The following is a 20,505-nucleotide window of genomic DNA, read 5'->3' as shown; positions in this document are numbered from 1 at the left end:
GAAACTCGAAACAACTGTCATTACCCATTTTTGCAATTTGTATGTTTCGAGATGCAGACTTTGAATTCAGTAGTAATAAGACCACCAAGTCTCAAGAGGTTCTTATAAAGCTAAATTAGACATTTATTAATGCAAGAAAGATTGTAAACACATACATCTACTAAATTACCACTATAATTACTACAAAAATCCCCAAATTAATCTGACTCTCTGTTATACCCCATTAAGGCAACAGTAAAACTCAGAGGCCTGAATATTTTCCGCGTCAGGCGGGCTCAGCGGGAGCGGACGGGGGCAGTCGCAGAGCTGACTGCCGCCCGCAATCGGCACCACGCCGCCATTTTACGCGGGCGGGCCAATTAAGGCCCGCCCAGCATAATACATGAGCAGTAGCGCTCAGCACTACCTGTGTGGGCGGGGGGAGGAGAGAGAGTTGGGGCCAGCACTCTTTCGTGCAAGCACACAAAAGGGCACTTCAATCTCCCTGAGGCATGCAGCTGCCTCAGGGAGATTGAAGCGCTTTTGAAAATAAGAATCAACTGAAGGAGTTTCCCCTCAGTGATTTGGGGGCGGGGTGGGATGATGTTGGGAGGAACCCCTGACCTCATCCCGGTTCATTTAAATCTTCAGGAAGCCGGGCGGACAGCGAAATCAGCTGTCCGCCCGCCGACCTGTCAATGGCCAATTAAGGCCACTCTCGGGCTAATTTACCTTGTTAAAGACCCTGCCCGTCCAAGCTTAAGGCTGGCGGGCAGGCCAGAAGCTCCAGCGGGCTCCAGATTATTCATGAAACTTCATCCACTGGCAGGATGAAGTTTCATGTCTGTTTTTTAAAAATTTAATAAACTTTATGTGTTTCTTATTAACATGTCCCATCTCGTGTGACATTGTCACATGAGGGTGACATGTTAATAATTTTAATATTTCTCTATTTTTTGACTTTTCTTACCAGTCAGTAAACTCCCTGAGACAGCACTTTGCCTCAGGGAGCAGTGCACTCTTTCGTGCGCAGACAGTTGGGGATTCCCCCCTCCTCCCACACAGGAAGTGCATAGCGCTTCCTGTCAGGCAAGCCGCTGGGTGGGCCTTACTTGGCCCGCCCACTCAAAATGGCGGCAGGCCCTGTTTCGGCGGCGGGGGTTGGCTGCCCGCCCGCTGCTGAGCCGGTGGGGCCCGCTCACTCATCGAGGGCTAAATTCTGCCCAAAATCAATAAAAATGTAATGAAACATGTCCCCTCATGTGACAGAGTCACATGAGATGGGACATGTTTTTATTTTTCAGGAAAACTTTTCATTTAATTCATAAAAGCTTTAGGAAACCTCATCCCGCTCGTGGATGAGGTTTCCTAAAAAATGTGAAGGCCGCTTGGCCTTTCGCCTGTCCGCCATCCGTAAGATTGGACGGGCAGCGTTAGCTTGACATTAATCAATTCATTAATGGCCTTAATAGGCCTATCAATTATTGGCGGGCGGGCAGCCGACTCCTGCGCGGGCCCGCCAAACGAAACATTGCGAGACAACGCAATGATGTCGGAACGCATACCCGACATCATCACGCATCATTTTACCCACTGGTGTGTTGGGCCTGCCCCTGCATGCCGACTGAAAAATCCTGGCCATAGAATTAACATACCTCTGGCAAAGCAGACCTTGGACAGTCGCATTCAAAATTAATTTCTTTCAGCTCAGGGTCCTTGCAGACAGACTGGAGGCTTACAGGCTGGAGACTTCTCATACTTGTTGGATCTTAAAATGCCTCTACTTTACACACAATCTCCTTTCTCCTTTATACATATCTTTCTCTCTGAATGTAAATTTTTCATTGTATCACTAGGTTTTTAACTTTACCTCTTCTAACAATAACATCTTTTCATCCCACTAATTTTATTAGTAAGCTGAAAAAAATAAACACATTGCTTGGTGCCTTCTTGGTGCAAGGTTTCACCTGTAGTTTTGAATGGTTCCTTTTAACAAATGCAAATTTACACTTTACCTTCTACCCTCCTTACGTTCGCCTAATTAACATCTCAAAACTACAATACATCAAAGCTCCCAGACTAGCTGGCTTTAATCCAATTAAGACACACACCACACTAGAACTCTATTTTAAAAAATAATTTCCAATAACATTATTATATCTTCTTGACACTCCTGGCCCCACTAAACAACTTGGGCTGCCTCCACCGTAAGTTCCCCTTCCCCCAACCCATGATCTCCCCGACTGGTGATCTCTTGGCTTCTCAATCTTCGTATGCCCAAAGCAGGAAAGCCATCTCTGCCCACCCTTTTCAGATGGAAAGCTGGCCGGCAGAATGTTGATAAGGCCCAGCCACTAAAATGGATCAAGCCTTGTACTGCAGCTTCAGGGCAGGCGGCCTGCTGGCTTCTCATCTGGGATTTTAAAATCCCTCCTACTGAAGAACTGATTCTGAATTTATTAAGAAGTAATTGCAAAGATATAATCCAAGCTTAAGGTTGGCAACAGTGTTCAAAAATGGAGATCTCTCATTGAGCACAGGTACTCGAATCAAAATTATAAAAAAGCTTGATAGCAATTACAACATGTTATTGTGCAATAAAATTTCAAGAAAATATGTAAAGATAACATCAACGGAGAAAGGCCACACCCCTCACCCTTTGTTAATAAATTAACTGATTTTTTCAGCATATCCTTCAATCCCTACTCTACAGAATTTTATCCAATTATTTCCTGAAACCATTTATCTTGCTCATTTCAATGTGAATAAGTTCCACCTGACTTCTCTTCCCACCCTTATTTCTAACTCATTCCTAAATTTCAGCTTGGCTTATTTGTTTGTCTTTTTGCCCACACATCAGGAGATTGTAGCATGGAGACCCACACCACAGCTTGAATGCATCTTATAGTTTAGAGGCACTGGTCTAGCCCTGAGGGAATGCTGCATTGTTAGAGGTGCCATCCATTGTTGAGGCCTTTGATTGACCAATCTACCTGTTCCGCTGGTTCAGGTGGACAAACCATAAAAGGGCAGACAGTTTTCCAAATGTCCAATACAACATCCCTTTCTCTATCCATGCCATGGAAAAACAAATTAGCTAGCCGTTCGTTTCATGGCTTGTCATGGGATATTCCTGCCACAGAGGAACTGTCTTGTTTGTCTATGTTACAACAATCGTTGCACTTTAATTCATTGGGTGGAACATAATTGGATGCTTTAATATGAAAGATTCAGTATTAATTATGATTTAACTTTCTCAATTTTACTTCAACTCTTGTCAATTCCCTTCATTACCTTGAAACTTTCAAATCTTGAAGTTACCACTTTTCTATAAAACTGCAGATATTGTACAAGGTACTGTATTTAAAACATGTTGCTCAACATGGTTTTTTCCTTTAACTGCAGTTCCTAAAAAGATAGGTTCTAGCATAATTCAGCAGCTGACTGTTAGTAAGCAGCAAAGACATGAGACAACAGTAATGAAGTTGGAAGAAGAACTGGCCACCATCAGTGAGGTACGAAAACATTTCTTCCATCAGGAAAGTGGATTTAATGCTTTCTGTAATAATGCTCTGAGATGTGATGTATGGTATAGCCTGCAACTGTGAGGGGATGTATGTTTCTTTCATTCCTATTCACATACCATGACAGCATGCCTGGGGTTTCAACCTAAAGACAAAGTATCGCATTTTTATTCTACTAAATTCGAAGCTGAGTTGGTAATAAAGGGACTCTTGGTATCCATTTAAAGCATCATATTGTTGTAAAGGATTAAGTTAGCTTTTTTTTGGTTGGTTTTGGTTATTTTGTTTAAATATTTTTGTTGCACAGTGAATCGTGAAAGCGCAGTGTATAAGGTCGGGATTTTGCTTTTTGGGTCAGCTCCCCGAGGTCGAGGTCAAACGGAGGTCCCGACCCCGCACTGTGTCAGGAACAGTCACCCGGCAGTGATTTTGTCTGATGAAATGTCATTGACCTGAAAAAAATTGCTCTGTTTCTTTCATCACATATGCTGCCAGACTTCCTGAGTCTTTCCAACATTTTCTGTTTTTTTATTTTATATTAGTGATTTTGCATGAATTGGCAGGTGGGCTGGCCATCCAATTTAGGATGGCACACTGACTCTCGAAACTGGAGTCTATTGGAAGGCCCTCCAGCATGGAAGGAGCTGCAGCCTGCCTTTGCAAGTAAGGGAGAGAGAGAGGGCAACTGCATCTTGAGGTGCTTTCTCAGCAATTTTAACTTTGAAATAAAATTTGGCACAGATGCTGGACAATCATTGTAGAGGGAAGAGAGCCCCTTTAATGAACAGCCTGTGGCCCCAGCTATGGCCAGGTAAGCCGGGGTGGGGCCTCAGAGGCCTCCTGAAGCACTGGCCCCCTGATTTGCTGACAGGACGCCGTCTCCAGGTAACTTTGTTCCTGAAGTTGCAGAAGGCCTAGAGGCCAATGCCTCTGATAATTGACCACAGTTGGCCTTTAAATTATCTTAACAAGCTACTAGCTGGTCCTCTCCTGAACTGACTGCCAGCAAAATTGGCTTGAGAGCGGGATGGTATGGGCAAAAATTCTGTGCGCACTGTGAGAAACCAGGCGGGGGAGAAAAATCTACTGGCCAATGCAACATTATTTGTTATTACTGTGAAACCACCATCATCCACACTCAAATTAACCTCCTGATCCACCCTTTCCTATGATATGCCAGAACTTTCTTGGGGTAAAGCCTTGTGTAAGACATTATATTATTGTACAAACCACTAAGGCTAATCTACTAGCTGCTCAAGTAACTTTAAAAAATCCTTTGTTGCTATTTGCACTGTGTTGTCTTCACTTCCATGCCTAGAGCATTCGTTAGATCACATTTTATAGTCTTAGTTTTCTTCAAGTTTCCATTATCAATTGACAGGGTATTGTCATGTCCATAAGACATGAAAGAGGTAATATGCTGTGTAAATCAAACCTTACTTTCTGCTTATTTAAAAATGGACTTTGCTGGACCAAAAACATGACTGCTACGGGTCGCATGATTTGCAGGTTGGCTACAGTTCTGGCAACTTCCAATAGTAATTACAGGATAAAGCTCAACCCTAATCCATATGGAATCTCACATCTGTCATTGTGTGGACCCATTACAATCAATGAAACAAGGGAGCAGCAGACAGTCTGACTCTGCAGCCTAAACTTGTAAAAACGAGAGAGCCATTGAAACTTGTTATACCTGCAGAGACACTAATAGCCACCATCAATCTCCTAAGGTGAACAATAGATTTTAACCAGAGATATAGAAGCTGACTGTTAACCTGAAACTGACTGATCAGTGGGCAATACCACATGACCTAAGCTCCTTTGACCTTTGGAAAGTTTTAATATTACATTCCTGGACTCCCAGGGCAGCCTGCTGTTAACATCCAGCCTGTCAAGTCCAAAGTAGGACTCCAGGCTGACAAAAAACCTGTCTTAAGTCTAAACCTCCTCAAAGCCTGGTTCTCTGGAAGATTCCTATCATCACCTGTAGAGTGGGCCAAGTCTCTGTATACAAATGTCATCTTGCTGCATCATCACCAACTTTGAAGGAATTCAGCAACTCCTGCTTTCAGCTAGCTGAACCCGCCTGAACTTTAACTCCTATATGAAGGAACCCTCACTGGACTCTGAAATTTACATGAACTAATATCCATATCCTTGTTTTTTTTTGTTATAAGTTATTCTTAGTTGTAAAACTCTTTCCTTTTGTATCTCTTTCATGTGTGCTTTTGTGTGTATGTAGTTCTGATGACCATCCCCAGGTTTGAATGCATGAATAAACAATACTCCTGATTTAAACCTTGAGAGCTTGCTGTGACTCACTTTAAAATTGACTTCACAAACAGAGGATTTGGGGAAAGCCAAAGGCTAGACAGTGGGATTTTGAAAGTGCAGCTGTAAGTGAATTGGGAGAGAACTTAGAAGATAGCTTTTGTCACAGCTATGTGATAAAATCAGTGTTCTAAAAACAAATTATAATATCATTTTAAAGAAGTAATCCTACTGCAACCAGTGAGTCATTTGTGATAACCAGGCCAGTCTTCCTTCCAACAGAATGACTCATTTACCAGTTACTGATTAAAGCTGACCACTGTCACTCTCCTGTTCAGAGCTTCCCACGCCTCACCTTTGGTCCTAAGTGCAGTCTTTTTCTTATTTATATTTTAAGGGTAGAAATAAATTTTGTTGTTTGACTTTCATAGGAATTGGAAATGCGCTTTATTGAAGCTGCAGAACACCTAATGCAGGAAATGGAGGTGTCTTACCAAACCGTTCAGGAACTGTGGTTAAAGACAGAACATGTCAGCGATAGGTCTATGTCAACATTTGAGGTACAGTTCTAAGCTCTCTTAATTTCTAATTCCATTTTACAGTCATCAGGAGGGATCATACAGCAGTTTGAAAGTTATGTAAAGTACTCCATCTTCAAATGTAGGGTTATCGATTGCTTGCTGAATCAAGGATTGGTGAAACCTGCAGTAGGCTTTTGGAGGATTGACTTTTCTTAATAAACAATGAGGAGGGACTGGGTTGCCCCATTGTCAACAAAGAACAAAATAAAATTTAACAAACATGCCCCTTATTTAGAGGAGCATAACTTATAGAGATTAAATCATAAAAAAGCAAGGAAATTTATCAAATTAAATAACCGTACTATCCGTACTCAATATGCCTTCTGGTCCTAGTTATGGGAGCCCTCAAGTGTACCTGGGACACAATGTACTTTTTTCTCTAGCCATTGAGGTATGTGACTTGCCTGTTGGTTTCCCAGTCACATTCTCCAATACTTTGTCAACATTCCAGCTATGATTCCATCCTTCTCCCTAGCAACAGTCTGAGGTTAAACCAGTCTGTTAGCAACCTTCAATGTCACATTTGACTCTAAGACAAGCTTCCTACCTCATATTTATACCATTTCTAAGACTGCCTTTCTCCACGTCTACAACATTGCCTGACCATCCCATCCCAGCTCATCTACTGTTGAGACCCTCATCTTTGGTACCTCTAGGCCTAACTATTCCATACACTCCATGCTGATCTCCAACATTCTATCCTTCATAAACTTAAGGTCATCTAAAACTCTGCTGCCAGTGTCTTAACTCACAACAAGTCCCATTCACCAATCCCCCTGTGCTTGTTGACCTATATTGGCTCCTGGTCAAGCAACGTCTTGATTTAAAATTCTCATTCTTGTTTTCAAATCTCTCTAAAGCTTCACCCTCCCTATCTCTGCAATTTTATTCAGTCTCACAACCCTCCAAGGTATCTGTCCTCCTCAAAGTCTGGCATCTTGTTCATCCCCAATTTTAATTGTTCCACCATTAATGGCCATGTTTTCAGTGGCCTAGGCCCCAAGCTCTACTCCCTACATCTCTCCATCTTTCTACCTTGGTTTAAACACCTCTTACAACCTACCTCTTTGACCAAGCTTTTGGTCATCTGACCTAATGTTCCCCTGGGCTGCTCAGTGCCATATTTTGTTTTATAATGCTCCTATGAAATGCCTTAAAACATTTTAGCCGTTATATAAATATAAGTTGTCTTTCTTTCTGTCCTGCCAGCAACCAATAATATCAACTTAAATGAAGCACTTATCTTCATCAAGTTTTGCTGTTACCATAGTGATTGATACTTCACTTCCCTGAGGATTTCTCTCTTGTTTGCAATTAGTTAGCTGCTGCAAAACATTATCAAGTGAATAATAATGTGGCCTGTTACTATAAAACTATTCATATATGATCTGGAAAAAAACCCCACAATGATTCATACCTAAGATATTGGAGCTGCAATTCTCAAAGATTTTTATGTCAATGCAAAATTTTTTGAATGCATATGAATATATTTTGTTCAGTGTATAAAGTGAAAAGAAAATTATTTTGATAATTCTAATGCAAGGTTACAGCTCAAGTTGTAGCATACAAAAACATTTTAATGAAATGACTGATAGATTGGGCTGAATTTTCACTTAGTTGAGGTGACTTGGGAGCCTTTAAAAATGGCAGCGGGTCCTGATTCCAGGATTCCTGACCACATTACTGGGCTGTCTGATTTTCAGGAGTGCCTTTGAAGGGTGCAGGCAGATTCCTGTCAAAAGCCCACACTGGACACTCCTGAACTTGCTGGATCCAATGCAGAGATAGCCACCTTCCACTGCTCCACAACTTTCATGGAGTCAGGCCAGGTTTTTAAAAAGCCATGGTTCATGGCCCTTCAGAGGTGTCGTGAGCCCTAGTCTGCCTGAGGGGACCTTCTAAGAGGTGAATTCAAAAGTCCACTTCATGCCTCCAATGCCCAGTTATGCCCCTCCACACATACCCCATGGCCCTTCATAACCCAATGCCAAGCTATGCCCTTCACCCACCCCCAATGGCTCTTCATGTCCCAATAACAAGCTATAGGGCTTCCATGCTCATTCATCCACTATACCGTGTATAGAACCAATGAAGATTATAGTGACAGTAGGATGTGTAAAAAAGCTTTAAAGTAAGTAATTCGTTCATAAGTTTCCAATATGTTAAAAAAAAGTCATTTCACTGCAAGGAAAAAAAGTTTCAATAATCCAGACCCTTTAAATATCAATAACAAAAACCACAAGCCCTTGAAACCACTTAACCTTGTGTAAATAAATATTGTGAAATTGACTGCAGAGATCAAAGAGCCTGAACTGTCAATTAAGCAATGTTTTCCCTGAGGCCCAACTGTTTTAACAAAAGTAATGCATGTATGTATGCTTGGTTGAGAGCCCAGACAACCATTATTTTTGTTGAAACAGCTGCACCCCACATTGACAGCTCTGTGCCTCTGATCTCTACTGTCAATTTTACATTTTTATTTATTATTCGTTCATGGGAAATGGGCTAGGCCGGCACTTATTGCCCATCCCTAATTGCTCTTGAGAAGGTTTTGGCAAGCTGCCTTCTTGAACTGCTGCCGTCCATGTAGGAACAACCACAATGCTATTAGGAAGGGAGTTTCAGGATTCTGACCCAGAGACAGTGAAGGAACAACGATATAGATCCAATTCAGGATGATGTGTGACTTGGAGGAGAATTTGTAGGTGGTGGTATTCCTATTCACCTGCTGCCCTTGTCCTTCTGATATTGTAGCCACAGTATTTATATGGCTGGTCCAGTTTAGTTTCTGGTTAATGGTAATCCCCAGGACGTTGATAGTGGGGGATTCAGCAATGGTAATGGCAATGAATATCAAGGGGAGATAGTTAGATTTTCTCTTGTTGGAGATGGTCATTGCCTGGCACTTATGAGGTGTGAGTGTTACTTGCCACATATCAGGCCAAACCTGAATATTGTCCAGGTCTTGCTGCATATGGACACAGACTGCTTCAGTATCTGAGGAGTTGCAAATGATGTTGAACATTTTGCAATCATCCCTAAACATCCCCACTTCTGACCTTATGATGAAGGGAAGGTTATTGATGAAACAGCTGAAGATGGTTGGGCTAAGGACATTACCCTAAGGCATTCCTGCACTGATGTCCCTGACCTCCAACAACCACAACCTTTGTGCTCAGTATGACTCCAACCAGTGGAGAGTTTTCTCCCTGATTCCCATTGACTTCAGTTTTGCTAGGGCCTCTTGATGCGACGCTCAGTCAAATGCTGCCTTTATGTCAGGGGCTGTCAATCTCACCTCAGCTTTTGAGTTCAGTTCTTTTTTCCATGTTTGGACCAAAGCTGTAATGAGGTCAGGAGCTGAGTGGCCCTGGTGGAACCCAAATTGAGCATCAGTGAGTAGGCTATTGCTGAGTAAGTGTCACTTGATAGCACTGTTGACGACACTTTCTATCACTTTTCGAGTAGACTGATGGGGCAGTATGGCCAGGTTTGATTTGTGTTGCTTTTTGTGGACTGGCCGTACTTGGGCAATTTTCCACATTGTTGGGTAGATGCCAATGTGTAACTAAATTGGAATAGCTTGGCGAGGGGCACAGCTAGTTCTGGAGCACAAGTCTTGAGTACTATTGATGGAATGTTGTCAGGGCTCATAACCTTTGCAGTATCACAAAGGTAAGTGGTTTCATGGGCTTGTGGTTTTTGTTACTGATTCTTCAAAGGGTCTGGATGATTTACACTTTTATTGACTTGTAGTTAAATGATTTTTTTTTAAACATAGTGGAAAATTGTGAATGAATTTCTCTCTTTTAAAGTAATAAAAACAGAAAATGCTGGAAAATCTCAGCAGGTCTGGCAGCATCTGTGGAGAGAGAAACAGAGTTAATGTTTCAAGTTTAACTTGACTCTTGTTAGCTAGCCAATCATCTATCCAAGCCAGTGTGTTACCCCCTACACTAAGAGCTTTTATTTTCCTCAATAACCTCTGATATGTACCTTATCAAATGCTTCTGAAAATCTAAATACAGTATACCCACTGGTTCTCCTTTATCCACAGCATATGTTACTTCTTCAAAGAACTCCAATAAATTAGTTAAGCATGATTCCTCTTTTACAAAACCCATGTTGACTTTGCCTGATTAGCCTGAATTTTTCTAAGTGCCGTGCTATAACAGCTTTAATAATTGCTTCTAACATCTTCCCTATGACAAATGTTAAGCTAACTGGCCTGTAGTTTCCTGCTTTCTGTCTCCCTCCCTTTTTGAATAAAGGAGTTACATTCACTATTTTCCATTCCATATTTTCCACTATATTACTAATGGAACCTTCACTGAATCTAGGGAACTTTGGAAAAGTAAAAGCAACACATCAACTATCTCATTAGCCACCTTAGGATGAAGTCCATTAGGACCCGAGGACTTGTCAGCCCACAGCTCCTAACAATTTGCTCAGCACCACTTTCCTGGTGATTGTAATATTCCCGAGTTCTTTCCTCCCTTCCATTTCCTGACTTTTAGCTATTTCCGGGATGTTACTTGAATCCTCGAAAGTGAAGACCAATGCAAAACACCTATCAATTCATCCGCCATCTCCTTATTTTCCATTAATAAGAATCCAAAGGGACCAATAGTCACTTTTTTAACTCCTTTATTTTTTAAATATCTATAGAAACTCTTACTATCTGTCTTTATATTCCTAGTTAGCTTTCTCTCATACAGTAATTTTTCCATCCTTATCAAGCTTTTGGTCATTTTTTGCTTTTTTTATATTCTGTTCAATCTTCTGACCTGCCACCCATCTTTGCGCAATTCTATTTGTTTTCTTTAAGTTTGATACTATCTTTAACTCTTTTGGTTAACTGTGGCTGGTGGGTCCTCCCCTTGGAATTTTTTTTCCCTTCAAATGTATCTACTTTGTGTATTCTGAAATACCCCTTTAAATGTCTGCCACTGCATTTCTATTGGCCAATCCCTTAACCTCATTTGCCAGTTCATTTTAAGCTAGGTCTGTTTGCAAGCCCTTATAATTGCCCTTACTTAAGTTTAAAATACGAGTCTTGGACCCGCTCTTCTCTCCCTCAAACTGAATGTAAAATTCAAACATCTTATGACCGCTACTATCTAGTTGTGCTTCCACTATGAAGTCATTAATTAGTCCCATCTCATTGCATAATACCAGGTCTAGTGTAGCCTGCTATCTGGTTAGCTCCAGAGCGTGCTGTTCTAAGAAACTGTGCTGAAAACATTCTACGAGTTCCTCATCTAGGCTGCTTTTGCCCACCTGATTGTTCTAGTCTATATGTAGATTAAAATCCCCCATGATTATCACCATACCTTTCTGTAAAGCTCCCATTATTTCTTCCTTTATTCCCAGTCTTACCATATGGTCACTGTTAGGAGGCCTGTACACCACCCCCACAAGTGACTTCTTGCCTTTATCATTTCTCATCTCTACCCAAACTGTTTCTACATCCTGGTTTCCTGAACTTAGGTCATCCATCTCTAATGTGCTAATGCCATCATTAATTAACAAACCCATCCCTCCATCTTTTCCTAGCTTCCTGTCCTTCCTAAATGTCAATATTCAGGTCCCAGTCTATATCATTCTGCAGCCATGTCTCTGTAACAGCTATCAGATCGTACTTATTTATTTCTATTTGCGCTATGAGCCCATCTGTTTTGTTTCGAATGCTACGTGCATTTAGATATAGAGCCTTTTGCTTTGTCCTTTTATTATTTTTGTAACATTTAGACTTATCTGCTGTTTTAATCTTAGATTTCTACTCCCTGTACTCTCTGTCCCTTCCTGTCATGGTCTGTTTATCATTTCCCACATTAATGCCTTTCTTTTTTGCCTTGTCTCTACTGTTTGATTTACCATATCTTCCCAGATTTGATCCCTAGCCCCCACTATTTAGTCTAAAACCCTCTCTACTGTCTTAATTATGCAGCTCGCTAGTACACTGATCCCAGAATGGTTCAGGTGTACACCGTCCCAAGAGTATAGCCCTCACTTTTTTAACTCCTTTATTTTTTAAATATCTATAGATATTGCCCCATGAAGTGGAACCCACTTCTCCCACAGCAGTCTTTGAGCCAACTATTCACCTCTCTAATTTTATGGACCTTATGCCAATTTGCACGTGGCTCAGGTACCTTTGAGTTTCTGCTTTTTAATTTAGTTCCTGGATCCTTTCATTCTCTATGCAGAACTTCTTTCCTAGTTCTACCTATTTCATTGGTACCTGAATAGACCAAAGCAACTGCAACCTTCCCCTGCCACTGCAAGTCCCTCTTAAGTCCTGAGCAGATGTCCTGAATCCTGGTACTGGACAGGCAACACAGCTGTCTGGACCCTCGCTCTTTGCTGCAGAGAACAGCATCAATCCCCCTCATTATATTCTCCCCTGTTACCACTACATTCCTTTTTAGCCCCCGACTGAAATGGCTTCACATACCACGGTAACATGGTCAGTTTGCTCGTCCACCCAGCAGTCCCCACTCATATCCAAATAAGCTGAGAAAACTTCAAACTAATTGGACATTTGCAAAGGCTGAGGCTCTTAAACTCCTGCCCTCTGGGTCCCTGTACCTGCTTCACTTGCAGTCACACCCTCTTGTCCCTAACCACTGACCAAATCAGAAGTCCCTGTCTTGAGAGGTGTAACTGCCCCCTGGTACAAAGCATCCAGGTAATTTTCCCCTTCCTGATGTGTTGCAGTGTCTGCAGCTTGGCCTTCAGCTCAGTGATTCTGAGCCGAAGCTCCTCAAGCCGCAAACACTTACTGAATACTTTTCCTTAGATATCACTAGCATCCAGCAGCTCCCAAATGCTGCAGCCTTGACACACCACCTGTCCTGCCATCCTTCATATGTTTTAATTAACTACTTAATTATATTATTCATTTATTTATTTTCCTTTGTAGTATATTTTATTAACTTTACCACCAATTCATATACTATGTTAGACCTTAGGACTGGAATAGACCTTAACCACTCACCAGATACTCACCAAACAGCTATCTTCTTTCCTTGTAGTAGAGTAAGAACCAACTCCTACAGGATGATAAAGGTAGAAAAAGCAAAAGGAAAGGAACACCTCCTTTCCCTCCCCACCAAACTCCTCCACTCACTAAACTCCCAGGTATGTACTCAGTCACTAATCAGCTATATTTCTTTGCAGAAAGAAAGAGCATGTACACACATTGCACCTGTTTAAACTAAACAAAATAGATCAAAGCCATTCTCTGGTTCATTCCCCAGAGCAATGCCTTGACCAATCAAAGTTGACCTGCCTGGTTTGAATTTAAACAAAACTTGCAGTTAACTGTCAGTCATCAGTTAATTGTGTGTTCTTCATGGCAACACCTCTACCAATCAGATTCCATTTGCTAACCAATCTGCATTCTCAGGAAGTATACATTGTTGTTTCCTTTACGTTTGGTATTGTTGCGAATTGTGCTGATGAGTGCAAAATGAAAAGCTTCGGCAACATATAGCTTTTTTCAGTAATACATAGCTATATTTTTTAAAGACCTACACCTTTTTAGTGTTGCTTCTTCCCCCTGGTTCTCTTAATACAAAGTTTAAAAAAAAGACCCAACATCTTTGTCTGGCAAAACTTTATTTCTGTTTGTAGAATCTGCAAGAATTGTGGGAGGCTATTGTGAGCCAGTCACTGCATAGGAGGAAATTGATCAAAGAACTTGATCGAACTTACAAAGAGTATGAAAAAGAAAGAGTGAAGCGGGTAAATAGTTTTTGAGTTATTGCTGGAATTCTGTTTTCTGTGTGCTCCATATTTTGCTTGCCCCTATGCAAACCTCCTTACCTTTTGAGTTTCATGTTGCTTGAGTTTTGGGGCTACCTACAAATCCCACCGTCAATCATTCGACGAAATCCATGGGTTTTCAAACAGAAATCCCAGGCAATCATGTAAAATGATCCCAGATGCTTCACAAGGTGGATTTCCATCTGACGCTTTATCATTTAACTCCTCGTTTTCTGTAATTGTTGACTTATTATCTTGTTCTTCATGTTAGTTATAGTAACAAAAATGATCCCCTGTAATGATGGGGCTATTTCCATTTGGGTAGCTGGCACAATGGTTTGATATTGTCTTGTTGGAAATCTGAAATAAAAACAGAAAGCTCTAGAAATACTCAGCAGGTCAGGCAGCAACTGTGGAGAGGGAAAAATAGTTAATGGCCTGAATCTTATGGAGGGGATGGGGCATCTCGGCTACTAGCTGAAGAGCTGTTGAGAGCCCTACATTGCCTCTTTTCAGAAAGGCCCACCAAATCATGTGCCACTCAGGCACTTGACAGGTCAGTGACAAGTCTTTTGCCAGGATCAAGGACCTCGGGCAGAAGTCCCACCCGCTGAAAGCTGCCAACCAATTAGAGGCCTGCAGCTCTATTGAACGACAGCACCATCAGGGAGGAACTGGCTGCTGCTGGTATGACACCCACCTGAGGTCTAGGATCATTGCTGGATCTTGGACCACAGGTGAGTGATGGTGGAATTGAGGTTGCGGGTTGGGGGTTACGGCAGAGGGGAATCAGCAGCCATGGCAGAGAGAGACTCTCAGCAGAACTCCACTTCCCGATGCTGGGTCCCTCGATCAGGCACTGAGTGCCTTTGAATGAGGGACCACCTCCCTGGGAGCCTACAAGCAACTCTACCCATGTTTGCTTGCCTTGCTTCCCATATGGCGAGCACCTCCATTCACCATGGGATGAGGTCCTTAAGTGTGAATTAATTGGCCGCTTAAGGGCCTCAATTCCGCCACAGACTTAATCAGAGTGGAGACGGGAAGGTGGTGGGATCCCCTGACTAATCTCCTGATTAAATGACCCCGCTGATTCCAAACTTGCCATGGGGGAGGGCATTAAATCCTGGCAAACATTTCAGGTCAATGACTTTTTTAAATCAGTTCTTCATTACTGTTGAAAGTTCTTCAATCTGAAACATTGAGCAGGATTTTCCCTGTATGGATTCTAAAACCTGCCATCAGATTCAATGTGGGTCAGAAGCCTGATCTGCATTGGAAATGGTCAGTCATTGTGATTTTCCCAGGGCAGGCAATTAATGGCCAGAGGGTAGGTTCACTATCCTATTAAGGATGGCAGACACACTCTTGAAGCTAGAGGGCCAATTGGAGGCCTTCAAGCTTGACAGGAGCAGCAGGCTGCAGTAGAAGGTAAATGAAGGATAGTGTGCTTCAAATTGGTGGTGCCACCATTCTCCAACTTGCTGGAAGTTTAAGTTACAAATGACTTTTGCAGCCAGGTCACTACTATATAGCATATGCGGGGCGAACCCCTCTACAGGGCTGCATGTGGCTGCTGCAGCACCCAGGCAAACAGGGATGGCCTCTAGACCTACCAGGAGTGCTGCCTGCCCCTTCCCCCACCCCCACCCCCTACCCCCAACCCCCAACCCCCAAAACAGTCTGCTGCCAGGAGACCACCTCCTGGTAATTAAACTGGCTTGGTTACCTGTGGGAACTTAGAGGCTGATGGGAAAATCCTTTTAATTCTGTTGATTAGAAATCATATACTATTTGACATTGGAGACCAAATTATATTAATGTTGTCATAAGGACATAACATAAACAATGGGAGCAGGAGTGATTGATTTGAATCTGCCTTACCTCTTCCTGATGTGTCTCTGGGATCTGATAAGTTAAGGATCAGTAGTTGCTGGTTTATGTGTTCTAATTGGTCAAAATGATACAATAGTAATATGCAGAGAATTTCAATAATATAAATGTATCTTTGTGATTCAGATAACAGCTGTGTTTAAGGACTGCTTGGAGGCTTTAGATAAGATCGCTTATATACCGTCAAGTGATATTTATCGATTTATAGATAAAGAAGCCATGGTAAGAACAAAATAATTATATCAATGCTACACATATCAGAACTGTAATTGTGGGGAAGGGGTGGAGGGAGTCAGTGAAGGTTAGTTGTGGGGGACAGCAATAGTGAGGGGGTCAGGCAATGTTTCTTGCAAAATTTTGTTGTGCGTGGCCAGTTTTATTCAGTTCACAATATCTTTTACATTTTTTGTGCAACTGTGCAGTAGTAATATGGAACTATGTACTCCGGCTGCTGCTTGGCTGCACCTGCATGCAGTTGAATAGGAACATTGGTCAAGGAAGATCATGGAGGTGGGGACTGTTTACAGATAAGCTTATTAGGCCTGGAGGAAGCACTGTTGCTCTTCCTGGTTCACAAGCAGTGTTATATTTGCACTTACCAGATGGATCCAGCCTGTCTCATCTAGGGAAGAAAGAGGAGAGTAGATGAATATATTAGAGCTTCTTGGCTATTGTGGGTCATCACAGCCTCTGCAACAGGCTCAGCCTTCCACCATCTTTATATTTTCACATGAATGGACACCTCATGCTTAATTGTGACTTAGGCTCTGCCCAATGTTGACAGGTTTGATGATAGCATTGATATTATGAATGGAATGTGTTTGAGTCACTATTCTTATTCAGAATGTCACTAAAGTAATATGACATGGCTTCGCATAAGCTGAATTTTGTACAAGACAATCTCTAACCATCTGCATTACAGTATGAGGCACTGTAAAAATGGATAGTTGAGGCACTTCATTATCACCTCCCACCCAGTTGATGAATTATCTTTAATTATCCTATGGTTCCCCATTCCAGTGTGTCCATCTGGGTTTCCATAATTGTGGGTGTGTTATAGTTGTGCAGTTACAGGGTTTGTCCTTCCAAAGTTTGATTCTTTCACAAGAGCATTTTAAGCAAGATAACACTAGGGTGGAAGTGCTGATGATTGCTGGTCATGACAACAAGTTGAGAAAATGAAGTAGGAGTGCAGGCTCAAAATTAGAGCAAAATATGGTTTAAGTGTAATATAAAAAACATATTTGCACTAAATAAACCAAATCACAATACTTAATTCTGTCCTGATTTGGCACAGCTGGTAAACCAGGCCTTGCTGGCAAATCAAAGAGCAATGAGTAAACTGTATGTAAATCTGATGGAGGCTGATCTGATGGAAGAGTTGTCAGAGCGGCAGAAGCGTAATGCCAAAGTGCAAGAGTTGAATCTTCTCAAGAAGAATGACATCATACAGAAATTCAAGTAAGTCTCTGCATTACAAGATCTACAATTGTATGAGAAAATAACTTTTTAATGGTTATGCTGGGCAGATTAATTTGATTTCGTTCATGGGATGTGAGTGTCGCACTAGACCAGGCCAACATTTATTGCCCATCCCTAATTGCCCTTGACAAGATTTTAAAATTAAAAATGGCCCACCATCTTTATCAAATTTTTTTTTTTGGTCATCGTACCTTGGAACTTTGCTGTCACTCATCTTAAGCTACAAAATGCCACTGTGTGTATTTCCTCTCCTTACAAGCTCATTGTGTTGAAATCAAGTTCATTTGCTTTACAAACCTCAAAACCAGAAGGCCTTTTGCCTCACTCAGCCTTTCCTTCCCACTGCAGTTTTCACGCTTTTAAAATCCAAACACATTAACTACCAATTCTTAATTTGCCTCATCTTTTCTCCTACTGCATCTCCACATTATCTTCACCTTTACATTGTTGTGGCTTTCATATGTCCACATGAAATTAGCATACAGGTATACAGAAATCATTGTAGGAACAATAATTTGTACTTGTAAGTTTTTTGACATTGATTATTGGAGTTGCAGAAATGTTAATCACTACTGATCTTAATAAAAAACCTTCTGCTGAGGAACAGTTGGGCCATAGAACCTTATAAATATGAAAGAGGACATTCAGTCCATCACACTTGTGCCAGTTGTCTAAAATAGCCATCTTTTAGTCTGCCTCAGCTGCCTTTTCCCCATACATTGTTCTTTTTTAATATCGCAAATATTTGAGGTGAGGTTGCAAGGGATTTTAACCCTTTCATCTGAATAATGGAGATCCATTGATCTGCCTCTGTTGTGATGATCTAATAAATCTGAGAGATTCACCCCTTCATTCTTTCCTCCCTCCTCAACACAGGTTCCCAAATTCCATTTGAGAAATGGCCCATGGACAACTGAAACTGCCCGTTTTGGCATTTTAGAGTGACTGCAAAAGGATTTATTAGATGTCTACTCTGTCCCACTTTGAGAGAACAGACAAATGATTCCTGTTACCTTCTCTTAATTTTTTCATCCAATGTGTTTGACATTATACCAAATGTGTTACTGAATCTGTACACGTATCTTATTCTCTAATCAATGCTAGTGTTGTACATAATTGACTCTTTTTTGGATAGCTGTCTTCATATATTTTCTTGTGTTTTTTTTATTTTCTATATATACAAAAAAGTTGTAACTTTATTTTTGAAAGCTGGTGACTTATGCCTTTGAGCCACAGATAGTAATTTTGAGCCTGAGCTTCAATAGCACACATACATAATTAAGGGCTTCTTTATTGAGATTGTAGAATATTGATGCTTGTTCACCAGGGCAGGATTTTACTTCCAGGAGCAGAAAATGGACATCAGGACTGTTTCCGGGTCCCATCCCTGGGGGAAAGCATTCACAGCCCCCAATTTTCACAGGGGTAGGCTATTAATTGGTTAGCGGGCATTTTGGGAGGAGGGGGCATTAGCTACTGCGGTGGCAGGAACAGGAGTGTGACTGAAACAAGTTCAAGGCCGCAGTGACTTTTATGACTATTGGCTGGGTATGGCCAGCAGTGCCGCAATATGTGAGCTCTTCAGCAACAAGGGCACAAATCTCTGTAATCATCTGCCTGGAGAGTCGCAGTCTCCTGCAGAACTAGTTCTCGGTCACCTCTGTCTTCAGTGGTAGATCCTATGCTAAGAGCATGGCTTCCATGATCTTCTTGCCCTTCATTCCGCTCCTCAGCCCTTCCTGCGGAGGATGTTGCTGCTTATTGCCTGTGGACCCAAAGTCTGAGAGTCACACTTGCATTGCCAGCTGCTGCCTTTCTTGTGCTCATGCGGTCTCCCAATTGTGTTTGGCAGCTTTGCTCCCCCTCCTCTTATGCCCCTGCGAAGTCAGCAGGATGACAATCTCCTGCATAGTCCAAATGATCTTTGACTACTCTCTCCACAACCTGCACTGACACAATGGCACCTGTGTACCAATGGCTGGTTCCCCTCTATGCTATTTTGCCTTCCCTGGGGCTCTATCCTTGGTCTGGCCACGACTGTCTCCCTGCTGTGTATTTGACTCCACCTGATCTACCTCAAACCCAGCGTGCAGCCTATTTGTCCCTGTCAAAATCTAAACATGACTGTCAACGAGTTCTTAATGAGCTCTTTAACGAGCTAAATCACCGTTTTTGCTGGGAATGGTGACAGGAAACCAGTGTGCTGGCCGATACCAATATCCCAAAGGGTCATGTATCTGTGGAATTCACTAGCTCAGAGTGCAGTGGATGCCAGGACGCTGAATAAATTTAAGGAAGAGATAGACAGATTTTTAATTAGTAATGTGTTGAAAGGTTATGGGGAGAGGGCGGGAAATTGGAGTTGAGGCCAAAATGAGATCAGCCATGATCGTAATGAATGGCGGGGCAGGTTTGAGGGGCTGAATTGCCTACTCCTGCTCCTAGTTCTTATGTTCTTATTTTCATCTCCCACCTGCCTCGGCCTCACTCCTTAATAAAGACCACCATTGCAAGGATTGGTATAGTTTTATGTAACATCAATTAGTTTTCAGCATTGAATATTACCTCATTGCTATCAGATTTGTTTGGCTACATTGAATAAATAGAATTTTGCTTTACTTGTTCCTTTCATAGAGATTTTTTAGCAAAGGATTGGAGTGCTGGATTAGCAATGGAGAATGAGTCATTGATGAAAGAACAACTAAAACTAAATAACCAACGAATCCAGCGTCTTGATAAAATTATGTAAGTTTAAGAAACAACGTTTCTGATGAAGGCTCACATCTGAAATATTAAGCTATCTTTTTCAGATGCTGGCAGACATTTCTGACATTTTCTTGTTATTATTTCAGAATTCCAAGATAGGCTATTTTTCTTTTCACCATCAAGAAAGCTACATTCCAGCTTGGGTAGAAGTGTTTTCCTGCTGGTGCATTGAGGGGAACAGTGGTGGCATAGATTTAGATAGGATATGGTCTTGACTTTTTTATCCCTTTTTGGTTGGG

The 20,505-nt window shown here is 41.7% G+C and overlaps 1 protein-coding gene across 1 annotated transcript in view; it reads left to right on the top strand.

The window, feature by feature from the left end:
* ccdc180 (coiled-coil domain containing 180) overlaps nt 1–20,505 on the top strand; it is a 151,068-nt gene that overhangs the window by 13,998 nt on the left and 116,565 nt on the right. The window contains exons 5-10 of the mRNA XM_041194471.1: nt 3,385–3,494; nt 6,206–6,334; nt 13,994–14,104; nt 16,145–16,240; nt 17,316–17,479; nt 20,135–20,245. Coding sequence (XP_041050405.1) covers nt 3,385–3,494; nt 6,206–6,334; nt 13,994–14,104; nt 16,145–16,240; nt 17,316–17,479; nt 20,135–20,245 — 721 coding nt within the window. The remainder of the gene's footprint in view (nt 1–3,384; nt 3,495–6,205; nt 6,335–13,993; nt 14,105–16,144; nt 16,241–17,315; nt 17,480–20,134; nt 20,246–20,505) is intronic.

Source organism: Carcharodon carcharias, chromosome 8 (assembly GCF_017639515.1).
Source record: "Carcharodon carcharias isolate sCarCar2 chromosome 8, sCarCar2.pri, whole genome shotgun sequence".
In the NCBI taxonomy this organism is placed as follows: domain Eukaryota; kingdom Metazoa; phylum Chordata; class Chondrichthyes; order Lamniformes; family Lamnidae; genus Carcharodon; species Carcharodon carcharias.
This window is presented reverse-complemented; position numbering and strand designations above follow the sequence as displayed.